General features: G+C 42.2%; 1 protein-coding gene across 1 annotated transcript; it reads right to left on the bottom strand.

Moving 5' to 3' along the window:
* Positions 1-1825: 1825 nt before the first annotated feature.
* On the bottom strand, positions 1826-9836 carry stard7 (StAR related lipid transfer domain containing 7). The gene is made up of 8 exons (XM_030768901.1): positions 8720-9836; positions 8430-8593; positions 8165-8214; positions 7725-7835; positions 7053-7135; positions 6793-6892; positions 6617-6701; positions 1826-4898 (listed from the first exon to the last, which is right to left on the bottom strand). The coding sequence occupies exons 1-8, from the start codon at positions 9175-9177 to the stop codon at positions 4732-4734; spliced, it is 1218 nt and encodes a 405-aa protein (XP_030624761.1). The 5' UTR covers positions 9178-9836; the 3' UTR covers positions 1826-4731.

The raw sequence follows: 9836 nt of genomic DNA, 5'->3' as shown, positions 1-9836 counted from the left end.
GCAGAGGTCATGTGTAAGCTTGAAGTAGCAGTCGGGGAGTATTCCTCTGTGCCCGTACTGGAACCCCACGGTCCGGCACGGCAAGGCAAAATTTGTTCAAAGCCAGCGTTCACCCACCCCCCCGATCACCCACCCCCCTGGTCAAAAACTTGATTAGTATGAGTTGAATAAAGGAAAGACGTGTTTGCACTTTATCTGAAGCAGGAGGAGTGGACAGCTCCGTGGGCTCCTGTGCCCAGAATGAAGAAACGGACACCTGAGCCGCAGAGACGGAATGTGTTGCCTGTATATGTAACTGAATAAATTACATTTGCAAACCTGTGGTATTGTCTTTTCAAATGGTGATTTATTGTAACGTACCTCTTGTGGTATATAATGGCACGGTACCTTCTGCACCAAATCTGAAATCCCACCTGTTAAAGTTGCTTTCGTTATTTATCATGGGTAAAGCCTACATTGTCTACTGTCTCATTAAAACCTGGAGAGCCATGATTTTACCTTCACCATAAGAGTTTGATATAGAGAAGGCAAAAGCAAACAAAGCTAAGAGACTGGTGTTGCTAATTCCTTGGATATAACCAGGTTTCCTTTGATGTCTCTACACTTCCCCTATATACAATAATTCAGAGAGAAACATAAAAATCCACATTTTTAACTTTGAGAGAGAAACGCATTGAATATAAATGTATTTGGGATTTTTTTTCCCCCCCAAGAAAACCCCAAGATCCCCCCTGCAACACTACATGATGTCTCGTTAAGAGTCACCTGAACACTCAACTCATCATCCATTACTATTTGAGGACTGTAGGTAGCCTTCGAATGAAAATAACACGTTACATTCCAATATCTGGTGTCTATTGTCTAATCGGCCATTTAAGGAACCGCTGAAGGACTGACCTTGGTCACGCGATAAAAGACAAATACGTTTGCGAGGCGTCGGCTTTCGCGAGCCACACCACCAAACGAGGCTTCATAATTAGCAACCTATGTGAGACATCTATACTGGAAATGTCAAGAATCCTCGAAAACTACATAAACAAAAAATAAATAAATCCAACTGCACTTTCGTTGAAAAGATTATTTTATTACCACCTATTAGTGAATTTATTAAGCTGTCATTTTCACGTGAAAACACACAAAATCAGAAATTCTACACGTAACCTTGACTTCATCTCATCTGTTCCGTCTGTGAGTAAATTATAGTCATCAGACATTTTCAAATGCCATTTAAATACAGCATCTGCGTTGTGAATTATTGACACATACCGGTGGCATACAAAATGATCGCACACCAGACATTTTTAACTTCTACATTCACAAGCCGAGCATTCTCAAACATTGCATCAAACAATGAATTACATCTACTAAATTCGAGTACATTTCCTACATTTCCATGTTAGATACCTTTTACACTCTTACGTCAAGCAGAAACAGTTCGCTTTATTCTGTCAAATATGATAGACAAAAGCGGGATCACTCATCTCGAAAGCAACAAAAAATACATACAGTAACACAAATTTGTATTCGTCGCAGGAGTGACGTAACACTGTAAAAATTCATGTGAGAACACGCCGAGTGACAAGTTAGAGCGAAGCATAACTTTGAGTCACTATACAAGCAGACACATTTATTTAAATTCCACATTTCACAAAACAAACCTGAAACAAACTGAACTTTCCATTTCGCTAAATTTAAATCAAACCGTGGAATCCCTAGAAAGGGAAAGAAAAAAACAAATCAACTGGAATAACACAAAGAAAAAGTCTTGATTTGACAACGAAACATTTCCAGTAACACAACTAGATTTGTCTTCAATTAAAAAAAAATTTAAATGAAAAAAAAAAAAAGAAAAAAAAAAAAGATAATGGAGTTTGGGGTGGGGAAGGGTGGTGGCATTTCCCATTCCCGGGAACACAATAGTTCACATACAAACAAACGGTTAAACTGAAAACAATTTTATTGGGTGCTGAAGTCTCACAGTGTTCTCTCTGAGCACAAGAAACAAACAAATAAAAAAAAAAAACCAAACAAAAGATAACAACACAGGAAACATGGGCGTTGTGAAATTATCTACCACTGGTAGTAACGAGGAAAACTGTTTGTGAGAGTCTGACATGGGTGAGCGGAAAGGACTGAGTTTGGTGTTATCTAATCACTGACTGCAGCGTATCTGACCTGTAATATGAATGGCATGTGCTCTCGGCCTTGTGAGCCTGAACAGGCAAACAGTTAGTTTACAGAGTACGGCGCGTGGAGCACGTGTTGAGGGACTGATCACCTTAAACATATTCTCTCTCTCTCTCTCTCTCTCTCGGTCTCTCAAACGCAAGTCCTTCACGTACAAAAAGTACAGCACATCAGATTGACTGCCCACTCATCCCAAAATTCATACCAACAATAAAAAAAACAAAAAAACAACCAGATTCACTTCTTCTGTGACTGAAATGTGAGTGGAAATGAGCTACAGCACATTAATCAATCAGTCTAGTTCCAAAAGAGAAGACAAGACTGGAAAATAAACGAACCCACGGAAATACATACACATATGAACATTTGGCTTCATGTATGCACGAAAGACCTCGATAATCATCTCAAGGTCAGATCTCATACTCCCACATAGAGTCCTCACAACAACAGGAAAATGACAAGCCATACATTAGGTGGAGCAAATGATATTATCTATGTTCTTTTTATCTCGTTGTTCTTAAAAGTACTGCACTTGAGGAGTTTTTTTTGTGCCCTCCCTCCCAAATATGGCAAAAGCCAGAAATAGGTCAGAAATCTAAAAAAAAAAACACACAAAAAACTGGCATTGAGTCTGACAGTCAGGAGTCACTGGACGCTGGTTCTGCCGCATGGAATGCTACTGTCGTTACGGTTTCACTGAAAAACGGGCACAAAGTAGAGGGCGTGGAAAAAGAACGGACGAGTGGAACACCGAGGGCGTGAGAATGTTTTTTTTCTTTTCTTTTTAGCCTATCAGCCTGTGAAGAAACAAAACTGTAACAGCCCTGGGCAGCCACCTTGACAAACAACAGACGTTTGAATTAACAAACGTAATAGTATACCTGCCTACATGCTCTCAGAAAACTCGCAATACGACAACAGGAAAAATGGGGAAAATGCCCTTAGCAAAGATGCCGTTTGACACCCCGGAAAAATTCCAAAAGACTCCAAAGAGAGAGTCACGTTTCCTAAACCTTTTCTCCCAGACTGTGCTGACAAGTTCGTCTGTGATCCCTACAGTTAGAAAGCCATAAATGATTTCCGTTACCATTACATAAGTTTTCACAATGCAGAAGTAAGAAAGCTGGGAATTCCAGCTTAGGGCCAGTTACTCCTGATCTCATTCTGAGGAAACACCCATTCACATTCACTCCACTTCATGTTCACATCAACGGTAACTGTTTCAGCACTAGTGTATACACGGGTTTCTAATGCTGATTCACTCTTCCACTGCGGAAAACCAGTGGCGTGTAGTTCATAGTGTGGAGGCAGACAGAGTGACCAGACTTTTTCAGATGCTTTTTCAGCTAACGTTTATCTGACTGTGACAGGAGTTTCATCTATAGCCTTTGGCTGCATGACCTAACGTAGGTAAATATGCATTTAGCATCAGGGCACCTTTAAAAACACACACACACACACACACACACACCAGTACCAAAGCAGGTGTCACTAACAGGTCTCTGCAGCCACATCATCGCTAGCACTGAATGCAAAGCCTCATGTCTGTTCAGAGTCCTTTTCTAAATCAGCACACATCATCATTATCATCATGTATGACACGGTTGTCCTGCGTCACTGTTCGCGATGTTCCCTACGGCCTATCCCCAAAGGACGAGTCAGGACTCGTTGCCCCAGCGCCCGTGGGTGGATAGGGACGGTAGAACGAGGATGCAGCGGTCGGTCGTAAAACACGACGTCTCGTAGGGAAGAGGTACTGGTTATTTTCTGAAGGCTGTTTGGCTTGAACTGGCAGATTTGAAAAAAAACAAACAAACAAACAAGCGAATGAACAAACAAACAAAACATTCGCGTACGAAGTGGCCGTAAAAGCCTGAGGCGCAAAGAGGCCTCGAACAACGTCACAGTCTCCGTGGTGTGTGTGAGGCAGGGATCACACGAGCCCTTGGATTCGACTTTTACAAAAAGGATTCAAAAGTGTGTGGCTGGCTGGGACCTTAAAGTGATCCAAAAAAACCCAAAAATGCTCCTGAAGCAAGTACTGAGAGAAGGTGGTGTAGTTTCCATCTCCCAAAGATGGTTAGATGCTTTATTTTTCCAGTGTCATGGTGTGAAATTGTAGTCATTGCAAGAGAGACATCAATAACAGAGAAGGGAAAAAAACAAAAAAATACTGCTTTGGCGACGGTATCTACAGAATAACACAGATCTCGGCTAAGTTCTGCTCTGCGGTGTTGCTCTTCAGTGAAAAGCAACAGGCCTTTAGTGGAGTGGAGATCAGTGCGTGACTGATCCGGGGGGAGCTTTCCGGCAAGACAAATTTAAATCACTTCTTTGCGAAGGGGGCTAAAAACAAACATGTTAGAACAAATCATGCATATTTCTGCTTCAATGTACAACTCAGGGAACAGGGAACGGGTCTGTTCTCTTCATCCAATGGCCCGGCGCCAGTCCCGTGTTCGGACCGGGAGCCGTGTGAGTGCAGGCTCAAGAACAATCCCAAACCACCGTCCTCTGGTTCCACCTGTGGCCGGACATTCTGGTTTAGGCGTAGATCTGGTTTGGGCCTCCCGCGTGCGTGCCCTCGTTTCCTAGGCGATCCTGGGCTGGCTGAGAGGACTTGATGACTCCGGCGTAATCGTGGATGCCCACCTCGAGGTTTTTGGCCCTCAGGGCAGCGGTGTGGAGCTTCTCCAGGAAGTCGGGCATGCCTGCGAAGGAAAGAGAGGAACGTCTGATGGGCCAGATCGGGTCGAAGGAGCTCCTTCAGGGAGGAGCTCCGTAAGTACACTGAAGAAAGAACCTTTTTCTCTGAGAATGGTTTTATGCTATGATGCTGATAGACTTATGCTTCCTACTCAGTCAGAATATAATTCTTGCATATTGTTAGGGATAAACTTGGAACTATAGTGTTAATCAAGCCACTGCTCATATGAGTGATATTCAGCAGTGAATATCACTCTTTCAACTACAACTGAGGTCAAAAAGAGGCAGGAGTTTCGCCAGGAACTTGACAAGAGACCAAAACTATAAATTATGTTTAGTCTCAAAGCTATATCATCCATAAAATAAAAAAAACAGAAACACAAGAAAGGCCCTCATTCACCAAGTGTTCTTAAGAAGAAATTTCTCCTTAAAACCCACTTGCACAGTTTTCACGAAAATTCTCACATTCACCAATCTTTTCTTATTTGGGATTTCTTCTTAGGTAGGAACAGAATCTATGGACACTCAAGAGCACATTTACGGATGTGAGCGCCGACATGTTTGTGCAAAATAATTGTTTATTGCATTTTCTTCAATTCCACAGTGGTATAATATTAAAGGATTTAAATTACAATCATATTTTTATCATTTATAATATTTTTAATATTTTCATCGTTTCATAAAGCATTATGGTCTTTTAAAATAAATAAACACTACACTAACACTTCATGTAACACTCAAGAATGTAGTGCATATTTATTCATACTTTTTGAACAATGAACAAAAAGAGCAATATGAGAATATAACAGTTAACGGAGATTGTGATAAGTGAGCAGTAGTTTTACATACACTACTTAGGGGTTATCCCATCTGAAACCAGACAGGTTGTAAAGCAGGTGTGTGAGAATCAGTCAGTTTTATTTTTATACATATGGATAAATATTAAAATACCTGGACAGAGCAGACGCGGCCATTGCTCCTGTCTGCTACTGTACGCGCGTTGCATTGAACTATTAAAGCGGGAGGAGAATCGATGGCTCAAGCTACTTGTTGGTTGTTAGAAAAGAAAGTCAGAATTGCAAGAAATAGTCGGAATTCCGCGAAATAAAATCGGAATTGTGAGAAATAAAGTCGGAATTCCGAGAAATACAGTCGCAATTAAGCAGTTTTTTTTTTTAATGTTGTGGAAACGGGCTTCCTGCACACGGCCCAGCAGTCTCATGCCCTTTTACAGGGATTGGTGGGGCATTTACCTATGCTAATTAGGAACAGCTGACACACGCTTTCAATTTACAAGGAAAATGGGATCCACCATTATAAAAACAAACGTGCAAACAATTCTGCTGGTGTAAGAACACATCATGAATCTGCCGTGGACTTTTTCTTAGGAACTATCTCAAGAACAAATTTAAGAAAAAAAAATGACGAAGATATTGGTGAATGAGGCCCGATAATATTCCATCCCTATGTCAACGAATGAAGAACAATAAACAAAGAACCATAACAATAAACACAGAAAACAGCACGGAACAGCAATCAGCACAGGTTTCATGGCACCATGAATGGCGAGATAATAAAAGAAGCTGGAAGCCATAAAAGCATTTCTGAATTGAAGTGAAACACAGGGTCATTCAGTGGAATTATGTAGGACAGCGAAACCCTGTCCAACACTCAACTGAGAGGAGACATGATGGAGTCAGAGTAAAAAGAGAGGGTGGCTCACCACTGGACACCATCCAGCTCACGCAGTAGCGCGGAAAGGCCGTCTGAGGGTCGTCGCTGTAGGTCAGCAGGTAATCAAAGCCGTTCTGCGAGAACACATTGACTTAGGTCAAGGTCAAACGCTAAAAAAGCAAGAACAACAATGCAGCGAACGCAGTCCCGCCCCCCGCCGCTCACCTCGTCGAAGGATCTGTGGGGGCGGATGACCATCCTGGACTGGTAGGATCGCACGCGGACAAAGTCCTGGCTTTCTGGCACACCAGGGTGTTCCACCGCTCTGTGACGACGCAAAAAGAATGCAGGTTAACATTCTAGAACCCCAGCTGTCGAACTCTAAGAATTTATATTGTTTAAATAATATAAATGCATAAAAAAAAAACAAAAACAAACAGTTGAAACTAGACAAAAAATACAACAAAGCAAAACAATGTATATACCTGGAAACTAGAACCATCAAGTTGTTTTCCAAATCCACGTTGTACCGGCGGACATAAACATAATCCCTGGAGTACATGGGATACTGCATGAGTGAATCAAAAGATACATAACAGGTCAATAATAATTAATGTCCCTGTAGACCACACAAAACAAACAAACAAACAAACAAAAAAACACCATCGTCTCTGCACTCCTGAGTCCTCTTCTTAATGCTGCAATCTGGTCTACCCTAATTGTTTCCATGAGGAATACATACATGTGGAAATCTTGTTCAAGAATGGCCTCAAGAGAGAATGGGTGCATTATACTTCCGGAGAGGTCAGTCTATATTTTCCAGTGGTATGAGCAGAGAGGATGAAGCCAACTGCAAATCTGTTATGAATGACCTACACACAGCGTTGTAGGCTTGTGGAATAACCATGACATTTTGTAAAAACCGTGGACTGTCGCTTTAAGGCCAGGTCTTGTACTTACATTCTCTCCTAACAGACAGATAAGAAAGAGGATTAAACCTGCGACGACTCGGTCTCGTCAGGTGCTTAATTAAATGATTTGCTCAAGACAGGCCACACGTCTGAGGTGGCCAGCAATGTGGGTTACAATTTAGCACAGCTGTGATTACAATCATGTTGTGTTGTGACAGAGAGCACTGAATGGGACAGAGAGCTTACTGGAAAATGTGTGGCCCAGTGCACAACCTCAGAGCCTGTGTTGGTGTCCCTGTCCACCACATCCAGTTTGATAACAAGGGAGTCCCACTTTTTTCTATACTCTGTGTCCAACTGGAGCAGAGAGGAACAGAACACATGAGACATGAGAAGGGTCCGGGACTAAATATAACTCACACATGCATACTTACATCACAGACCTTTCACACACATCTAGACACACATATCCAGAGGTACATTCCAGCATCAGTACACACGTGGCGCACAAACTCACTATTCAAGTTTAACCCATCCAATATCCAGCACAAACATCCAGCACACATCCAAAACAAACAAACAAATAAACAATCAAACAAACAAACGCCAAACTCTACCAGCCACACAAGGGTTACTAAAGACACATGAGAGGTTGCACATGTCACAAAGCAGTAACACCTCCATACCTGAACATTGAAGAACTGCCGGGGGGTTATGTCAGTGTATGAACCAAATACTGTCACGAAAGAGAACAAAAGGTACTTTAAAAAGTCACCTGTACATACCAGTCATGACATTACTACTGTTTGGGGGGGGGGGGGGTTGTGATGAGTATGACATGAACAGATAAAGGTGCAAAGAAAAAAAAAAAACAGAACAATGCATTCAATATTTTGTAAAGAAACTACAATATGTGAGCAAAGCTTGGTACTCCGTCAGCTAGTGGCTGACCTCTGTATTCAAAAAGATGGCTCCCTTCGATGGGTCGTCTCCACACTTTGAAGTTTTTCTTCTCAATGACGACTTCCCAATCATTCTCTGCCAGCTTGGGTGTCTGTTGTTTGGCAGTAGTCTGAGTCTTGACTGCTTCCAAGGACTGTAGTTCAAACGCACACCTCGACAGGAGAAAAAGATAACTCTTAACATCTATATTTAAGGTACCGGAAACTTTCGAGGTGAACTTCAAAAACACACATTAGCACGTGTCCCATATCCACAGAACATAAAACACTTGTAAATACCTTCTGAGTTCATCGTCTCGAATCTTCTCATCTTCCCACATGAAGACACCAGCCAGAGCTGCAATCAACTTTCCAGTTGGGGCGTGTTTGCTCTGAAAACGGCGCCATATGCTACCGACAAGTGTCCACCTAGAGCGCTCAGAGTACAAATTGGAGTACAACTCGCCAATCTGAAAGGCACGTCGAAGCCTCTGGCCTGTCACAAAACTACAGTGGTTTGCAAATATAGACAGGAGTCCTTCCTTACGCTTTTTAGAGCCAGTTTCGTACGGTTGTACTCCTGCTTTCTGAAGCCATGACAGGAGCAGGGCCACGCGCCGACCCAGCCATGCGACGGTCTCAGATTTAGCATTGCGCTTACTGCTTTCAGAACCCCCTCTAAACGCATTCGTGGTCTGTAACCTAACAGCACGAATGCTAATGTCGCAGATCGGGCGACGCTGGACGGACGGAAACATTAGTGCTTACAAAAGAAGTCTGTCTCTCAAACTAGCAAGAGATTGAGTAAACTGAACACGCGTGGATACGGACGTTACAAAAGCTCTCTTCGCTTGAACATTTTCCTTCGTGCCTAACTTAAGAAAGTCATTTAAGATGAAAAGGCCTTGAACTCCAAGCGTTTTGGAAAAAGTCAACTTAGACTAACAATGCGTAATGAGCGTGCCAGTACTCAAAGTCAGTCCCGTTGTATCAGCACAAGAAACTGTTCAGGAGCTTGCAATGTCACACTGACACAAAGCATGCATGAGTTGTTGTCTATCAAAAACTCCAGCAAGTATTCAGCAATACTGACCGATCTACTTGCTAGCCCAACAATAAGCGATTGGCTACGTACCTGTCAACCAAGATCACAATGTACCGCTTAAATTACAGTATGGTCACCTGGAGAACAGTTTGACATTTACATAATAACATGAAGTGACTCTGTAGTAGTGAGCTAGCTAGCTAGCGACGCAGGCTAGGGAAACACTTAAGCAAACACAAGACACGGACAGGGTATTTCAAGCAGGTATAAAACAAATTAAGGTAGAATGCGTGAACTGTTTTATCACATAAATCGGCACTATGGATGAGTTTGCTGTTTCTTTTCTTTTTTTTAAAACTATTCTCTCACCAC

This window comes from Chanos chanos, chromosome 3, assembly GCF_902362185.1.
Source record: "Chanos chanos chromosome 3, fChaCha1.1, whole genome shotgun sequence".
Lineage (NCBI taxonomy): Eukaryota > Metazoa > Chordata > Actinopteri > Gonorynchiformes > Chanidae > Chanos > Chanos chanos.
The sequence above is the reverse complement of the archived record's forward strand: the minus strand, read 5'-3'. Positions and strand labels throughout refer to the sequence as shown.